At 35.6% G+C, this 19974-nt stretch overlaps 1 protein-coding gene and 1 pseudogene across 5 annotated transcripts in view; one reads left to right on the top strand and one right to left on the bottom strand.

Moving 5' to 3' along the window:
* Positions 1-19974, bottom strand: part of PTPRK (protein tyrosine phosphatase receptor type K) — a 561297-nt gene that overhangs the window by 117627 nt on the left and 423696 nt on the right. For all 4 annotated transcript variants that reach the window (XM_079148159.1, XM_079148160.1, XM_079148158.1 and 1 more), the window contains exons 8-9: positions 12993-13295; positions 7489-7598 (exon numbers count right to left, since the gene is read on the bottom strand). In XM_079148159.1, coding sequence (XP_079004285.1) covers positions 7489-7598; positions 12993-13295 — 413 coding nt within the window. The remainder of the gene's footprint in view (positions 1-7488; positions 7599-12992; positions 13296-19974) is intronic.
* Positions 18054-19714, top strand: LOC306666224 (BUB3-interacting and GLEBS motif-containing protein ZNF207-like; annotated as a pseudogene). Its single transcript has one exon. The product of its transcript is annotated as a BUB3-interacting and GLEBS motif-containing protein ZNF207-like (transcript).

Below are 19974 nucleotides of genomic sequence, written 5' to 3'. Positions count from 1 at the left end.
ATTTATTGTTTATGATCATTTACTTATTACTTACTATAATATGCAATAAAAAGATTGTTGGAAATCATAAAAAATACATTTCCTATTATACATCTACTATAAGTCAGATTTTGTAAATAACCCCCCTTTAAATATGGTAGTATGCAAAGAAGACCCAGTTCTTCCCCACTTCTTTTCTTTTAATTTTGATATGGTTATTTTTCATTCTGTATTTACATCTATAAATCACTATTGTTTAATAGATATACCTAGAGCTATATCTGACAATGAATATATAGGTATTTTCTTCCATCAAAAATAAAATAACGACAAAAAAAACAACATAATTTGACCCATATCCCTCGCCGGCATTCTCCCCTCTCTCCCCCATCCCTTTCCTCTACTGATTTCCCTTTGATTTTCTTGAGATTCCATGCCCCTTCCAACTTTCTTTTCCTTTTTCCTTTCTAGTCTCCACATATGAGATCTTCGGAGTTTGATTTAGTTCACTTAAAATAATAGTCTCGGACTGAACCCCATCTCCAGGATCCCTCAGCCTGACCGATCACTCCCCGCCTCTGGGGCCCTCACATCAACTGACTGCTCCCTGCCGCCAGGACCCCCAGACCAGCTGACTGCACCCTATCACCGGGATCCGAGACCGACTGCACCCGGCCTCCAGGATCCCACAACTACACCAAACACACCCGACCTCCAGGAACCCTGCCGGACCAACTGCATCCTGTCTTCAGGACCTCCAGCTGACCACGTCCAACCCTGAGCTGCAGCCCCCCATTTGCCAACACATTTGGAAGCCAGAGCAGCCATCTTGGATAATCCTGGAAGCCCATAGCTCTGATCTTCAGGTGGGGCAAATCCCATCCTGCGACGCCTGCCAGAGGCTTGAAGCTCATTGTCAGGTACCTCTCATGCATCAGGCTACTGAACACTGGGAGGTTTCATTAGTATATGACTGTTATACAGTAGATTTTCTTTTTTCTTCTTTTAAAAAAAAAATTAAGTTATTATTTCTTTACGTTTCTTGCTCTCTTTTCCTTTTGTTTACCTGTTCCATCAGAGTCTCTTTCTCCCTTATTTGCATGCTAACATCTGATTTCTTTTGATTACACTCTCACCCTTTCTATTTTCTAGAACTTCTATATATTCTTTTCTTATCCCATTAACAGCCATATTCTACATCCCTCTGCATCCTCTTTGTCCTCCATTAGAAACTGCAGACCTTATTGCAAACTAGTTTGTTTTACCAAAGATAACATTTGAACTCATTTTGTTTATTATGACAATTTTGTTATTGTCCCCATAGGGGCTATTTGGTCTAGGATTGCATAGTGTCTGATTTGTGCACTGCTAATATTGATCTCCCCTTAAAGAAAGGGTTTTGGAAACCTATAGGGCCACTATAAGCCTATAGGGGGAAATCTGCAATACCCCAGATCTGCACTGTTACAGGGGAAGATACATGAAGAACATGAAAAAACGAGAAGAAAATGATCCAAACAAATCTAGATTCTATAGTAATAGAATCCAATGACAGTATGTTAGAAGAAATGTCAGAAAAGGATTTCAGATTATACATGATTAAGATGATTCGCAAAACAAAGGATGAGATAAGAAAGCAAATGCAGGCAATGAATGATAATACCAATAAGCTGAAAGGGCACCTGCAGGAAGCAAAAGATCATTTCAACAAAGAGATTCTCAAAAAAACCAAACGGAAATCCTTGAAATGAAGGAGACAATAAACCAAATAAAAAACTCAATGGAAAGCATCACCAACAGACTAGACCACTTGGAAGACAGAACCTCAGACAATGAAGACGAAATATTTAATCGTGAATATAAAGTTGCCCAAACAGAGAAGATGGTAAGAAATCATGAACAGAATCTCCAAGAACAATGGAACATCATGAAAAGACCAAATTTAAGAATTATTGGGATTGAGGAAGCACAGAGGTACAAACCAAAGGAATGAACAACCTATTCAATGAAATAATATTAGAAAATTTCCCAAACCTGAAGAATGAAATGGAAAATCAAATACAAGAGGCTTACAGAACACCAAATGCACAGAATCACAACAGATCCACACCAAGGCACATTATAATGAACATGCCTAACATTCAAAATAAATATAGGATTTTGAAGGCCACGAGAGAAAAGCATCAGATTACATATAAGAGGAGACCAATACGGATAGCAGCCAACTTCTCAACCCAGACTCTAAAAGCTAGAAGGGCCTGGACCAACATATTTCAGCTCTGAAAGAACATGGATGCCAACCAAGAATCCTATACCCAGCAAAACTAACCTTCAGATTTGAAGATGAAATAAAATCCTTCCATGATAAACAAAAGTTAAAAGAATTTACAAATAGAAAGCCTGTGCTACAGAATGTTCTCAACAAAATATTCCATGAGGAGGAAATGAAAAACAAAAATGGAGGCCAGCAAAGGGAGGAACTACCTTAGAGAAAAACCACTCAAAGGAGAAACCAAGCCAACTTAAAAACCAAAAATAAGCCAAATGACTGGGAATACAAATCATTTCTCAATAATAACCCTGAACGTTCATGGCCTAAACTCCTCAATCAAAAGACATAGACTGGCAGAATGGATTAAAAAGAAAGACCCAACAATATGCTGCCTGCAAGAGACTCATCTCATAGAAAAAGACATCCACAGACTAAAGGTGAAAGGATGGGAAAAAACCTACCACGCACATGGACTCAGTAAAAAAGCGGGGGTTTCCATCCTTATATCAGATAAAGTGGACTTCAAGCCAAAGTTAGTCAGAAGGGATAAAGAAGGACATTTCATACTGCTTAAGGGAACCATAAATCAGGAAGACAAAACAATAGTAAATATTTATGCCCCAAACAATGGTGCATCCCTGTACATCAAACAAATCCTTCTCAATTTCAAGAATCACATAGACCACAACACAATAATTCTGGGTGACTTTAATGCACCGCTGTCACCACTAGATAGATCTTCCGAACAAAATCCAACCAAAGAAATCATAGAACTCAATAACACAATCAATAACCTAGACTTAATAGACATATATAGAATATTCCATCCATCAACGAGCGGATACACTTTCTTCTCAGCAGTACACGGAACCTTCTCAAAAATAGACCATGTGTTATGCCACAAAGCAGCCCTTAGGAAATTAAAAAAAAAGAGAAATTGCCTTGTGTTCTATCAGATCATAATGGAATGAGAGTAGAAATCAATGACAAAATAAAAAAAGGAAATTACTCCAAGACTTGGAGACTAAATAATATGCTATTGAATGAAACATGGATAACAAAAAACATCAGGGAGGAGATTAAAAAATTCTTAGAGGTCAATGAGAATGATGATACAACATATCAAAATCTCTGGGACACTATGAAAGCAGCACTAAGAGGAAAATTCATTGCATGGAGCGCATTCCAGAAAAGAATGAAGAGTCAACAATTAAATGACCTAACATTACATCTCAAAGCCCTAGAAAAAGAAGAACAGAATAACAGCAAAAGTAGTAGAAGACAGGAAATAATTAAAATCAGAGCTGAAATCAATGAAATTGAAACAAAAGAAACTATTCAAAAAATTGACATAACAAAAAGTTGGTTCTTTGAATAGACAAACCCTTAGCCACACTAACAAAAAGAAGGAGAGAGAAGACTCAAATTACTAAAATACATGATGCAAAAGGAAATATCACAACAGACACCACTGAGATACAGAACATAATGAGAAGCTACTTTGAAAATCTGTATTCCAACAAAATAGAAAGTACTAAAGACATTGACAAATTTCTAGAGACATATGCTCCTCCCAAACTGAACCAGGAGGACATACACGATTTAAACAGATCAATATCAAGCAATGAAATAGAAGAAGCCATTAAAAATATACCATCCAAGAAAAGCCCAGGACCAGACGGATTCTCAGCCAAGTTCTACAAGACCTTCAAAGAAGAACTCATTCCAATACTTCTCAAAGTATTCCAGGAAATAGAAAAGGAGGATACCCTACTGAATTCATTCTATGAAGCTAATATCACCCTCATACCCAACCAGGAAAAGACACATCAAGGAAAGAAATTTTTAGACCAATATCCTTGTTGAATATAGATGCAAAGATCCTTAACAAAATATTGGCAAACCGTATCCAAAAACATGTTAAGAAATTGTGCACCGTGATCAAGTGAGGTTCATTCCTGGAATGGAAGGATGGTTCAACATTTGTAAATCAATAAACGTAATCCATCATGTCAATAGACTTAAGGATAAGAATCATATGGTCATTTCATTTGATGCAGAAAAAGCATTTGACAAAATACAACACCCCTTCATGCTCAAAACACTAAAAAAATAGGGATAGTAGGAACATACCTGAACATTGTAAATGCTATTTATGCTAAGCCCATGGCCAACATCATTCTTAATGGAGAAAAACTGAAACCATTCCCTTTAAAAATGGGAACAAGACAGGGATGTCCTCTTTCACCACTTCTATTCAATATTGTCCTTGAAACTCTAGCCAGAGCAATTAGGCAGACTAAAGAAATTAAAGAGATACGAATAGGAAAAGAAGAACTTAAGCTGTCACTATTTGCTGATGACATGATTCTATATTTAGAGGATCCAAAAACCTCCTCCAGAAAACTTCTAGACCTCATCAATGAATTCAGCAAAATAGCAGGCTATAAAATCAACACACATAAATCTACAGCATTTTTATACGCAAGCGACGAAACAGCTGAAAGGGAAATGAGGAAAACAAACTCCATTTGCGATAGCCTCAAAAAAAATAAAATACTTGGGTATCAATCTAACCAAAGAGGTAAAAGATCTCTACAATGAAAACTACAAAACATTGAAGAAAGAAATTAAGGAAGACCTTAGAAGATGGAAAGATCTCCCATGTTCTTGGATAGGCAGAATTAATATTGTCAAAATGGCCATACTACCAAAAGTGCTATACAGATGCAATGCAATTCCAATTAAAATCCCAATGACATACCTCAGAGAAATAGAGCAAGCAATCATGAAATTCATCTGGAAGAATAAGAAACCCAGAATAGCTAAAGCAAACCTTAGCAGGAGGAATGAAACAGGAGGTATCCAATACCAGAACTTCAACTATACTACAAAGCAATAGTAACAAAAACAGCATGGTATTGGCACCAAAATAGACAGGTAGATCAATGGTACAGAATAGAGGACCCGGACACAAACCCAAATAAATACAATTTTCTAATATGAGACAAAGGTCCCAAAAATATGCAATGGAGAAAAGAGAGCCTCTTCAACAAATGGTGCTGGGAAAACTGGAAATCCATATGCAACAGGATGAAACTAAACCCCTCTCTCTCACCCTGCACAAAACTCAACTCACAATGGATCAAGGATCTTGAAATCAGACTAGAAACTCTGCATCTTATAGAAGAAAAAGTAGGTCCAAATCTTCAGCTTGTTGGCTTAGGATCAGACTTCCTTAACAGGACTCCCATAGCACAAGAAATAAAAACAAGAATCAATAACTGGGATAGATCAAACTAAATAGCTTTCTCTCAGCAAAGGAAACTATCAGCAATGCGAAGATAGAGCCTACAGAGTGGGAGAATATCTTTGCCACTCATACTTCAGATAGAGCACTAATTTCCAGAATGTATAAAGAACTCAAAAAACTCTACACCAAGAATACAAATAACCCAATCAACAAATAGGCTAAGGAAATGAACAGACACTTCACAGAAGAAGATGTCAAGCAATCAACAGATAGATGAAAAAATGTTCAACATCTCTAGTAATAAGAGAAATGCAAATCAAAACTACACTAAGATTCCATCTCACCCCAATTAGAATGGTGATTATCAAGAATACAAGCAACAATAGGTGTTGGAGAGGATGTGGGGAGAAAGGTACACTCATACACTGCTGGTGGGACTGCAAATTAGTGCAGCCACTCTGGAAAGCAGTGTGGAGATTCCTTAGAAAACTTGGAATGGACCTACCATTTGACCCAGCTATCCCACTCCTTGGCTTATACAAAGGACTTAAAATCAGCACACTGCAGAGATACAACCACATCAATGTTTATAGAGGCTCAATTCACCATAGCCAGACTATGGAACCAACCTAGATGCCCTTCAATTGATGAATGGATAAAGAAACTGTGGTATATTTATATACAATGGAATATTACTCAGCTCTAAAGAATAATAAAATTATGGCATTTGCAGGCAAATGGATGAAATTCGAGAATATCATGCTAAGTGAGATAAGCCAATCTCAAAAATCCAGAAGAGGAATGATCTTACTGATAAGTGGATGATGACACTTAATGGGGGTGGGAAGGGGACAAGAATGGAGGAAGGAGGGACTGTATAGAGGGAAAAGAGAGGTGGGAGGAGTGGGGGGGAAGGAAAAAATAACAGAATGAATCAAACATCATTACTCTATGTAAATATATGAATATGCAAATGGTATGCTGTTACTCCATGTACAAACTGAAACAACATGTATCCCATTTGTTTACAATAAAAATAAATTTAAAAAAATAAAATAAAATAACAAGTATTATTAACATGTAATGACTTAAATATGTATGCACACATACAAAACTTTGTAGTTACATACTTTAAAAGTATCAAGGACTGAACCCAGGGACACTTAACCATTCAGTCATATCCCAGCCCTTTTTCATTTTGAGATGATCTTGCTAAGTTGCTTAGGGCCTTGCTAAATTCCTGAGGCTGGCTTTGAACTTGCAATCCTATTACCTGAGCTGCTGGGATCACAGGCATATGTTACCACATGTGATTTACATTAATGTATGAAACACAGAAAGTGCTCAAGATACGTACATTATTAACATCATTTTATACTCTGTTCAAGGTATATAACAAATTTCATGAAAGTAATATTCAAATATGTTAACATAGGCACAGACTATAAGACTCTCTTAATGATTCTCATTCTCATGTTTCATTCTGCAGTCACCAGAAATTTCAGAATTTAGGCTTTAATCAACACTGACTATGCAGGAACAGCAGTGCACATTTGTGCAATTAATATTATCCTTTCACTTCTTCTCTTAATATTTGAAAATACAATGATTTATACTCAAATTTGCAATGAAAATATGGAACAGGTTTATAATTTTTTGGGGGGAGGCATTAATTCATCGCCCTGAAACAATTGATATTAATGGCATCTTCTAAAAAACAGTGTTAAATGAGTTTCTTTATTGTATAAAAAGGGAAATGAGGTTTGTATATGTGATGATTCATTACAATCATCAGTAAGTCTGTTGACAACAATTACGCTTCCCTAAAAGAGAAACAAAAAAGAAGTATTTACTTTAAGAATTTGAAAATGATTAAATTCTCATCCTCACTTCTTTTCTATTATTTCCCTCTAATTTTTCCCTTTGTTTCTCTCTCTCAGTCCTTCCATCCACATTTCAATGAACTTCCTCATTCTCCCAGTACCTCATATTGAGTGATGATTCCATTTGGATCCAAAGGTTCTTTCCAGTTCAAGAAGATCTTGTTTTCAAAGGATGTTCCTTGAAGAGATTTGACTGGGACGGGGCCAGGCACTACAAACACATGCATTTGGAGTTATAAGAATACTTACATCAGAAATAGAAAAAGTAAATCATGTAAACTTGATAAAGAACTATAAAGAAATATAAATTAAAACAAATAAAAATGTATACTTAAGAAAAGTGAGCTATATGACCAGTTTTGTGACTTGACTCTGGTATACAGGAACTTAGCCTGTAAGTTTCTAAGACAGAAAATACAGAAATGCAAAGTTATATTATTCAAAAGAATATTCCATCACCTTAGAGAGTTGCATAAATTATGTAGTCTAGTTTTCTCTCTTGCATACCTCTAATAACACGAAGATCTTATTTGTAATTCGTTTCAAGAACAGTCATATTTCCCTGCAAGATTTTTTGAAGATTATAATAATCCCCCTAAGAGTCTCCATAAACAAAGTTCATAAAATAATGAATTATAATAATAATTAACACTCTCTGGACTCAAAAGTCAAATTACATAGCACAGAATTGAAATGCCCATTAATAATCACCCTGACTTTTATTGGTATAATTATTAAATTCTTTACAATTATAAAAAGACAGCATTGATTTTTAAATTTAAAAACAGTTGTTCAAGATGAATAGGTTCAAATGTCATTGCTTCAGTCTTTTAAATGTAATTTACTTTTTCATAGCTAAGAATCAAAGCAGTTTATAATATCAAAACAATTTAGGACTGCATAAGAATCTGTTTTATTTTATTTTTGTTGGTTTGGGGTGTTTGTTTCTCTTTCGTTTTTTTTTTTTTTTTTTTTGGTTGTTGTTGTTGTTTGCTTTTCATAGTGGTGTTAGGAATCTAAGCCAAAGCTTCACATATGATAGACAAGCACTGTACCACTGAGCCACAACCCTTGCCCTTTTGTATTATGACTTTTGAGGCATTTCCAGGTCTGACTAGAGTTGAGGAGCTTTCACTCAAATCCTTATTTGGGAGTGTCATATAAATGGCAAAACCCAGTGGTAATGCTAAATGATGTGTCAACTTCAGTTGCCAAAACATAAGATACTCTGCTATCGTGCAGTTCCCTTTTATATATTTTACTTAAATACTTAACTATGTAGTCACACAAATATTCAGATTTCACCTTAGATAATGCTTAAAATACATACTATCTAGCATACTTGGCTTTAAGTCTTGCTTCCTTTTGAAAATATCAACCCAATGTTGGGCAAGTATGATTTTTAATTAATATTTTCCCTCAATCTAACGTTTCACTGAACTTCACACATGACATTATCTAGAAATGCCGTTTCAAAGTACAGAGCAATTTTGTGAGGATTGAAATAAATTAAAAATCATTGGATCAAAGGAAATGCATTGCTTTGTGGCTAACAGCATCAAGAAATTCTGAATGTGTCACAAGGGTAAGATTTACTTGAATCTACAAGGAGCCTATGAATGATGCTATGACCTCTGAGACAGAAAACATAATTTGGTACTTAATAATACATTCATAAAGGAATGAAACCCATAGGAAAAAAAGAAACCCATAGTAAACAGAAAAGAAGCCAGCCTAAACTTTGGGAGATATGCCTTGCATCTGTCAATGGAAGCCATCCACTGTCCCCAGCCCATGGCATCAGTACAGATGACTCAGCCTGTCAAGGCAGGAGGCCCACAACCTCCACTCAGTGCAACCTGTGGCAACGGCTGAGGCTGCCACGGGCACTGTTTTCCACAAGAATATTTGTTGTTTCCATTTTATTCAAATGACATAGTTTATGATTGTAATTAAGGAAAAGGTATTTCTTTACCTATCTCTCAGAGACAGTGGCAGATGGAAGAGGAGGAGAAAACCCAAATAATGAGGAAGTGCTCATTTAATGGCATTATAAATGATAAATGCTTATGGTGACAATGCCATTTGACCTGTAAATGCTATAAAATGGCACAGGTGTATTTCAAATTGTTCCCAACTAGGGATGATTTAAAATGTTTGCAGAATTTTGCATTGAAAGAGGGAGAAATTGGAAGACAACTATCCTGTACTATTTTTATTTCTATGCCCTTCTCACACGTTCCCCTTGGTCATCAGAATTTGCTTCAAGAACCTACAGGTCGTAAGAGGAAGAGTGTATAGGAAAATTAAGTATAAAAAGTGCATCTACTGATTTTTACCTGAACTAGTATAGCAGGTGAAAGAAAGTTGCACTTGGGTGAACTAGAGCACACACATTAAGAGGTGGGGGTGAGGTGTGGGCACTGAACAATTACATTCATTAATTGTTCCCATTTGAAGAAAGACAAGGTCTATATGTACAGACAACGTCTCCACCCACTTATGACTTGTGTAAAACCAGCATAAAGTGACTAAAGTCATTGTATGGCAGTCTACAGATTGCAAGGAATGTCAGTTCACATTTCCACATCAACAACTTTTAATAGAGACAGAATGCTGACTTTTGTTCCTCTGCTTGTGATTTATATGAGAGCTGTTTCAGCTAATTTTTTTTTCAGTATAAGAAAGTCCTTTAAAATATAACTCTAAAAATGGAAAAGAAAGGAAAAATGAAATGTGGGTGGGACAAGGTTATATTAAATAAGCATTATAGCCTTTAAAATATAATAAATATACATTTAAAAATAGCTCTGTATTCTCAAAAAAAATGTCCTCAAACCAGGCTTTTTGCTGAGCTAACTTCATAATATTGATTTTCATGAATGCTGGAATAAAAAATGAAAACAAAACCTCATACAAAAAATTCTGCCCATGCATTAAAAAATGTGTGCAATAAATTAAATATAAATTCTACCTTAGGGTTCTGGTGGGAAATCATTCTAGCTTTGCTCTCATGATTTATTGATGTCCCCAGAATTCTTTTCCTATAATTATACCCTTTTATTACATGGTTGATAATTTATTCTTTTTCTATGTATATAGGGCAGCAATAATTTAGTAAGACTGACTTAATCAGATCATCATAATCCATCGATCTTTGCAACAATGGGTTATGATTTAGATATTTTTTTCTCCCTCAGGAACATTAAGACACATCAGGCATTCTGTGTAAAAACTGAAGCTCATATGGGCAAAAGAAGACTGAGCTACTTACAAATACCTCATATAAGTTTGCACACAATCATTAAATATTATATATAAAACAAAAAGGAAAAGAGTCACAGAAGGAATTAGCTTGTGTCTATACCATGAAGTAATAATATGGAAATTAATATTATTAAACTAGTAAACATTATTCAAAGTACAGGTTAAAATAAAATTAGGCCTAAAAATAATATTGAAATTAGAATAAGTAGTGCTATTTTAATTTTACAAGACTATTTCTGGATAAAACAAACAGCAGTTTATATTTTGATCGATTTAGGGCAAGGTTCTATGGCAATTCATTCCCAGATTATTAATGTAGTTTTCTGTCTCTCAAAAATATACTTAGTTTAAAAATTTAATGCAAGATAAAAAAGATTATAAAAGCCTGGCTGTATTCTTTTGTTTGTGGGAAAGGCAAACTAACAAACCATACTAGAGAATATCATCAAGATAAATTATATTGGTAAAGGACGATTGGCTAAAAAAAGCGTATAACTCATGGAACCGAGTCTAAAATTACCAATTAAGAAATCATGCTTTTAACTTTTAAGTGCAGCAATAAAACATGTGAGTACTCTCTAATTACTGAAAACATGGGTTACAAAATGTCTAATGTGACCCAAGAGTCACAGCATTTATCCTACTTTGTAAGAATGAGAGAGAAATTTTACAGAGATTTTGAATCCATGCTTAGGCTTCCCATTTTTATTATTCAACTATGAATCAATCACTCCTTGACCATTCTGTTTTGCACAAACAAATGTTGAGTGTGTGTGTGTGTGTGTGTGTGTGTGTGTGTGTATGTGTGTGTGTGTGATGCATGGGATGGTGGTAAAGAGTTTTTGCCTGTATGTATTAGGGCACTCTGCCACTTTGGTCAGGCAAAATTCAAACATAATAGCTAAGATGGTCATGTTTGATTACCTCAAACATGTCAGAGTACATTCATCATAAATAAGTCTCAGTCTTCTCCAAAATTTTGGTAATATGGGAATAACTCTACACATAGTGTTTGGATTATGTTAACTGTTTCCTTCAAAGTCTGAGGTAAATGTGGGTAAAGGGTCTCACTTCTCTTTATTATAATAAAGCAACAGGACAAAACAGGGTTGAAAGGTTTCCTTTCTCAGATTGGGAGAACTTGAAATAATATTTCTAGAAACTGCAGGATATGAACCTACTTTTATAGCAATCTCATACTTGGTACTCACCAAAAGGGACTCTGAGCATAAAGTTCGGAACTTGAGGGAAGTTAGGAACTCCTGGCTTTAAAATACAACCTGTTTTCTGAAACCAAACAAAAATGCAGCCCTACTCTCAAGCTAGTCAAGAGGGTTTTAGGAGGGGATGGAACCTTCCAGATTCCCTGATTAAACCCCATTAGATATGAGAGTGGAGAGCTGGAGAGGTTTTAAAAGGATTCATTGAGGTGACAGAGAGACTAAAGCCAGGACTTAAAGTCCAAGATTCTTGATTCTCAGTTTATTTTTGCCTCAATTCACTAAAGAACAGGCTTTGTGCCTACATGCCTTCATTCATAAAAGGAAATTTTGAAATGAAATATCATACACCAAAAGAATATATTATTATTATTAGAATATTGCCATTTGTAGACTTCTGTGTATAATTTTGCTCAATCAGAAAATGCATTCACACTTACAATAATGATCATGAATATACTGCTAAAGTAGGTGAGGGCGTCTTACAATATTAATATAAATATTTGTCCTTATCACTTAATTATTCCAAAATCAGACAAAGTGTAGTTCAGTTACTTGGATTATAACAGGATATAAAAAGAATAAGAACCTGCCAATACCTAACAAGGGCCTTTATTTAGACTTGAAGATATGAGCTGGGGCCCACTTTTGTATTCAGGCTTATGTAGATCATTTATAAATAAATGGAATAGGTAGCACCTATTTTCAAATATTAGAAAAACAAAAGAGCTAGTAATGGTTTGTAAAATGCAAAATCCCCAAAACTATAATCAAGTGAATTTTACCAACAGGCAATTGATATAAAGTGACATGGATAGGGAAAATTATTTTTTAGCATGTGATGAGAAAAACTTCAACTATTTGGTGTAGTGGTCACTTTAACATCACTGTTTTAAAAGAGAGGACAACAGAGGTACATTTCATTTGATATTTGGATTTTTCTCTGGAGAATAAAAATTTTGTTAAAGGCAAGCTTTTTTCAACGTTAACCGTATTAAGAGAACTTAGCAGATTTCTGAGTCCAATTCAAAATTCAGTAATCTAGGGAATATTGTAAGAAATTAAAATATTCCTATTACATAATTTCCTCTTTTGAAAATAATGAAATATCAGCATACCATCTTCATCTGTTTGAATAATTGTCTCCTCACTCTCCTTCCTTCCTTCTGGATTGGTTAGGATCATCTTCAGGCTGACGTTGGTATAAGGTGGCAGATGGTTCACAACATGCTGAGGGGCTTTGGGGTCCATGTCCAAACAGTCTGCCTTGCTCTCATTGTGACCACGAAAATAATGGTAGCAGATAGTGACATTGAAAGTGTGGCAGCGAGTAATGTTGTAACCCAAGGATTCCCAGTCCACAGCAATGCGCCTCGCTTGTATCTCAGCAATCTTTAAAGTCTTTGGGGTTCGCATAGGCTCTGAAAAACAAATCAAAGTTGCAGACAGCTGTCAACTTTACCAAAAATGATCTGAGAAAAGTAACACGCCGAGCATAACATAGCATATGCAAATTCAGCAAAAATGGAAGTCATATTTCGTTTTCATGTATTTAATTTATTCATTGTCTTATTCTTGCAATTTTCAATCAGGTACTATGATTTACCGATAAGAAATAAAACGTATGATAACAACAATCCTTAGTACCCAGGAACTTGGCAGAAACAGAAAAACCTGGAAATGTGGCTGCAATGCCCTTATTGTTGTTGCTGTTGTTCCTCCTCAATTCCCTGTTGTTCTCTTCTTTGGTCATTATTGAGCAAGTGAATTAGCTAATACATCATAATGGAGAAGAGTCAACATGTTCTGCTCTATGATTTGTCATGTCACTAAGCTATGGTGTATACTAATTAGTCTAATTGTTAACACTAAACTACCATTTACAAAAAATGACACATTAATTAACATTAATTATTTCAATAATGATGTTGTTCATCAAAGCAAAAAAAAAAAAAATCTGAGAAAAACCTACAAGAATACATGTGGACATTAACATTGTCTTCTTTTCTTCTTGATCTCTTTCTGACTTTTTCTAGAAAACACTTAGTTCTAACAACCCATTCACTGTCATACAAACCAAATTGGGAAGTGAATTTCTATTCAACTGGAAAATGCTGGCAGGACTGAACTCTCCGAAGATTGGAGTCCATCCATCACTGATTCCCAAGTGTATTCTTTCCTCATGCAAGACTAACTTTAATCGTCTAACTTAATCAAAATAATTACTCTATGAAAGTCATGGCCCTGGCAAAGGCTACATAGTAAAGAAACCAACACACAGAAAAACATTGATTTGACAAAACTAAAGGTCAAGACCAAGGTCAGGGCGTTGCTAGTGCCTCCCTTACCACACTAAGGAAAGTCAACTCTCTTGTTAAATGGAAATCAGGAGGGGAGAAAAAGAAGAAAAAAAAAAAAATACAAAAAAAGTCTTACTTGGGTGTTTTTATACATTTATATTTTTGAGATCAGAATCTCAGTTCTGTAAAAGTAATCAGCATGTTACACAGATGGTGAGCCCAAACTGGGAATCTGGTTCAATGTATTTAATGTGGAATCTGAAATAAACTCTGGTGGCCATTTAATTTAAAACCTCAAAACTACAAAAATCTACATCCATAAATGCAATTTAAACTCTGACAGAATCTAGTACTTGGGTTTCAAATGCTGTTTGCCAGTCTTAGGACCACTTACAGCACCGGGCTCCCAACTGTTGTTTCCTGTGCTACGTTGAGCACATATATAAGCTGGAAGAAAGAGGCTTTCTAATTATTATGTTAAACTGCATTACGTATCTAACTCGAGGCTAACATTTTCCCAACTGGACTTAAGAGTAAAGTGATGATACTTTCAATTCAGTCTTGTTAGACTGAAGATGCAGCTTTTGGTATCATTTTCACGAGCTAACCAGGCAGTTATAAACTGTGACTTGCTGCTGCTAGGTAGCAGCCAGATCTTATTCAGTGGCCACATTTAAATGGTGCACACTGTTCTTTAGGTATCCAGAATGAGAAGGTAAAATTTCCCATGAAAATACCTGGAGTATCTGAATGAACAACTGCCAAACAGCAGTGACAGAAAACACCAGTAAATACTTAATCCTCTGTTTAGGATGTCTTTGGTCTAGCATTTATGTTTATTTTCATAGAGTCATCATTTTGAATCTGACATTTCTCCTTCCTATGACTTTCTCTACTTCTGAGTCGTCGTCCTCTTTCATCAGTCTTTACAGTTCATATCACTACTCAGTTTTTATTCTAAAATCTACTATAATTTTAAAAGCATACCCACACATCTGTAAAATAAGAATGTGTAGCTCTTTATTTTCAATTCCTGCATATTCACAAGTCAGTAACAATTACATTACCTATCATGGGGAAGATGCATAGGGCTCACTTTGAAATTTTTGTTTTGTGTTTTTATTTTATATATATATAGTATTTATATATATATATTTAGATATTGATGAACTTTTATTTTATTCATTTATTTATATGTGGTGCTGAGATCGAACCCAGTGCCTCACACAGGCTAGGCAAGCACTCTAGCACTGAGCCACAACCCCAGCCCTTGCTTTGTGTTTTTAAATGTTGCTTACTTTGACAATCAGAGTGAATTATATTAAAAACTCATTTAAGATCAAGAAAAAAGTAGCTTTATTAATCCTATATGTATATATAAACTATTACCATAATTTCAGTGATCGATACTTCATTAACTCACTTTAAAAAAAGAGTTTGGGAAAAAAATATTTTTCTGAAATGAAAATAGTCTTTCAATAAAGTTGATATGTTACTTATAATTCATATTTCTCTTTATGGGTCAAACAAATGCTGCAAATTGCCCTGTTGATGCTAAAATACTGCTTTAAACTTAATTGCATTCTCATCTTGCACCAATATTTAGAAACATAAATACAGAATAAACACATACATAAAGAATTAAGAGTTACTGTCTAATTATATTTTCTAATTAGAATGTGACTTTTAATTTTTTCTTAACTTCTGTTGAGGTGCAGCCTTCTCAAGTGTGGTATGTGTGTGTGTATGTGTGTTTGTATGTATAAATATACTATATACATATGAATATGTGTAGATTTATGGATGCATAGGTAGTACGTACAGTATATAGTATACATATGGTGTGTATATATACATGTATATGTATAGAGTGTGTGTATATATTATATATATGTACACATATATGTATGTATATAATACACAACCCCATATATGATAGGGTCTTTACCTTCTACCTCCTGTGGATTCTATTAGGGTTAACATAGGGTAACAATATGCATATGGGTTTTTATAAACAGTATTGACTTCATATGGTTTTACTACTATGAAATCCATTCAAGGAAAATTTTATCAAGATCTCAACAATAAAATTTCTTTTAAATTTTTTATTTGTTTTGTGATACATGACAGTAGAATGTATTTTGACACATCATACATACGTGGACTACTTCCCATTTTTTGTGGTTGTACATGATGTGAAGTTACACTGATCCGTGTGTTATTCTAAGAACATAGGAAAGTTATATTCGATTCATTCTACTATCTTTCTTATTCCCACACCTCCCTTCCCTACATTTCCCCATATTTAATCCAGTTAACTTGTATTCTTCTCTATCCTCTCCCCTGGCTTATTGTGTGTTAGCATCTGTGTATCAGAGAGAACATTTGGCCTTTGGATTTGGGAGACTGGTTTATTTCACTTAGCATGACAGTCTCCAGTTTCATCCATTTACCAGCAAATATCATACTTCCATTCTTCTTTATGGCTGAGTAATATTCCATTGTGTATATACACATTTTCTTTATTCATTCATCTGTTGAAGGGCACCTAGGTTGTTCCATAAATAAAATTTCTTAAATCCCTCACTTTAACACAGATTTCTAATGCTTTGCCAATAACTACATTTTATTTTAAGGTATAATGCACAAACTAAAATTTTAACTTTCTATAAGAATAATTATTTGAATTGACATTGAATAACTGAAAGCAGAAATATATTGTTTGGAAAGTACTCTGCTACATAAAAGCTTGGCATCAGCTGTATCTTAGGATTGAATGATTTTAAAGAAATGTTCTAAAAGGGGAAATGTACATGGAGCAGTAAATAGTACTTATAATAACAAGAGCAATGGAAATACTCTTCACAATGGCGAAACAATGGAGACCACTCTCATCAATGCACGATGGGTCCATTGTTCTTGGATTTACCGAATGTTTTTCTCCTCTTCGACTTCTTGACTTTCATTTTACAACTTTTATTGAGTATTTCATATACATGATTTCATATAACAGTACTCTCTCCAGTGCACTCACTTTTCTGCTAAAATAGAATTTGAAGAAAAACAAGAAATTGAAAAGAGCTGTAGGGAAAAATTTCATCAGAAACTTGGGGAGAAATGTAGCAATAAAAGAACCTTAATGCAACAAGTGATCATATAAAATGTTTAGATCGAATAGACTGTCTACTAAGAATACTAAGCCTTATGGAAGGCACTAAAGCAAAATACTATATTAGATCTCAAAGAGCTTACCATTTCTTTCTTTAAGGTGTTAAAACAAGAAAAAACTCTCATTCTGTGTGTGTGTGTGTGTGTGTGTGTGTGTGTGTGTGTGTGTACATATTTGATATAGTGATATATAAATGGAAAATGCTATGGCAATCCAAGAGGAAGAAATAACTTCCACCTGAGAACTGGAAAATATATTTGTATTGTATTTGTATTGTATTCATATTGTCACTAAATAGAGGCAATATCTATAAATACAATTTGGGTAAATAATACAAAAACAGGAATTTAAGGATGAAAATATAAAAAAAGATGGATAAAATGTAAAAAACTGATTAGAAAAAAATCCAATGTAAGCCCATTTTGTTGCTGCATCTTGTAAGAGAAATGTAGCAAAGATGGAGCAAACTTTGGCAAGAGGTTGAACTTGAAGGCTGGGGTGTAGCTCAGTGGCAGAACACTTGCCTAGTACATATGAAGGTACAATCCTCCGCACTGCATAAAAATAAATAATAAAGTAAAGGGAACGAGGGCGTCGACCATTCGTTTCCTGTGGGACACGGTGCTCCTAGGGTCCAAAAAATCAGCGATTTATTTCAAGTTTTTCCTGTTTCTTTTGTCCTCCCTTTAATTTGTTGGTAGGATACAGCTATGAGTCACAAGAAGAAGCAGCAGCTGACGCCGTGATGCTGGTATTGTAATAGAGATTCTGATGACGAGAAGATCCTTATATACCACCAAAAGGCAAAGCATTTTAAATGCCATATATATCAACAGAAATCATATACAGGACCTGGCTTAGCTATTCATTGCATGCAGGTGCATAAAGAATAGATTCTGCACCAAATGCAATACCTGGGAGAACAGACATAGAATTGGAAATATATGGTATGGAAGGTATTCCAGAAAAAGACATGGATGAAAGACGGCAACTTCCTGAACAGAAAACTCAGGAGAGTCAAGAAAGAAGCAACAAGATGATTCTGAAGAATATGATGATGACTCTAGCCTCAACTTCATTTCAACCACAGCCTGTTCAACCTCAGCAAGGTTCTGTCCCCCTGATGGCTCAGCCAGGACTGCCACCACTTCTAGAAGCACCAGGAAAGCTTTCAGGCACACCTCCACTAATGCCAGGTATTCCTCCTCTGGTGCCAGGAATACCACCTCTTATGCCTGGTATGCCGCCAAGTCTCTCTGCACCTCTCCCCCCACCCCCAATTCCACATCCTGGAATTCCTCCAATGATTCAAGCTCAGGCTGTGTCAGCACCAGGTATCCTTAGTAGACCACCTGCACCAACAGCAACAGTACCTGCTCCACAGCCTCCAGCTACTAAACCTCTTTTCCCCAGTGCTGGACAGCCTCAGGCAGCTGGGTAAGGACCTGTTGGTACAGATTTCAAGCCTGTGAACGGTAACCCTGGAACAACTACAGAACCCCCAAAGCCAACATTCCCTGTTTATATACAGTCTATAGCTTTAACCACTAGTACCACAAATAGTACTGCAGCAAAACCGGCAGCTTCAATAACAAGTAAGCCTGCTACACTTACAACCCCAGAGCAACCAAGCATTGATCCATCCAGATGAGGATATATCTGGAAGAAAGAAGGGCATAGTTACCTAAATATCAGTGTAATCTTCCTTGGCCAGGAAAGGCCCCGATAGGCAACCCACCACTGAGACCACTTGGAGGTAAGATGCCACCACAACCAGGCATCCCAGAGCAGCAAGGCACGAGACTCCCCCAGTGCCACCTCATGGTGAATGCGCTATGCCTCCACGTGAAAGGGGACCACCAATGGTATCCCCTTACCAAGGCAGGCCTCCCGGACCTCCAATGAGAATGAGACCTCCTGTAATGTTGCAAGGTGGCCATTACTGGCCTTGCTTCATTCAGTTTAATAGGTTTGGAGATCAAACCTTTTCTCAACTTGCACTGTTTATATAGCCAAGCTTCCATCAATAAGGCACCACTGGACTTTACCAAACATCATCAAGAACTATTGGACATTTATTTTACATGGGAAAAAATTATTTGGAAAAACAAAGCAGAAACTTTTCCTGAAGTTGCAATTTATACCGTATGGCTTCTTTTTCATGTTTCATCTAGGTTTTTAGAAGTGAAGTACAGTAAATTTGATTCGTTAAATTGTGAAGGTGTTGGAATTACATGAACATACCACCTTAATAAAGGCAAGTTCTGCAAGCTTACGTTGCTATCTGTAAAGTTACGCCTTCACAGCATTTCAGATGCTGTCGGACTTCATGTCCCCAACCTAGCTTGATGAAGACTGTAACTGTTTCCAAGTACCTTGTAACTGTTTCCAAGTCTGAATGTATAACAATATTTAATATATTTAGAATTCCTCATGTTGTGGGGTTTATTGACCCTTGAAATTTGACCCATGAAAGATCAAAAGATCATATGACTTTCTGTTCTGTCAAACTTCCTTGTAACAAAATGAAAGAAAAATTCATGCCTTTTTATTCATAACCCAGCTGTGGACCACTGCCTGAAAAGTTTGTACAGATGCATGCTACGGTAGATGTCCACATAATAAAATTCA

This window comes from Sciurus vulgaris (assembly GCF_902686455.1).
Source record: "Sciurus vulgaris genome assembly, chromosome: 7".
NCBI classification, from domain to species: domain Eukaryota; kingdom Metazoa; phylum Chordata; class Mammalia; order Rodentia; family Sciuridae; genus Sciurus; species Sciurus vulgaris.
This window is presented reverse-complemented; position numbering and strand designations above follow the sequence as displayed.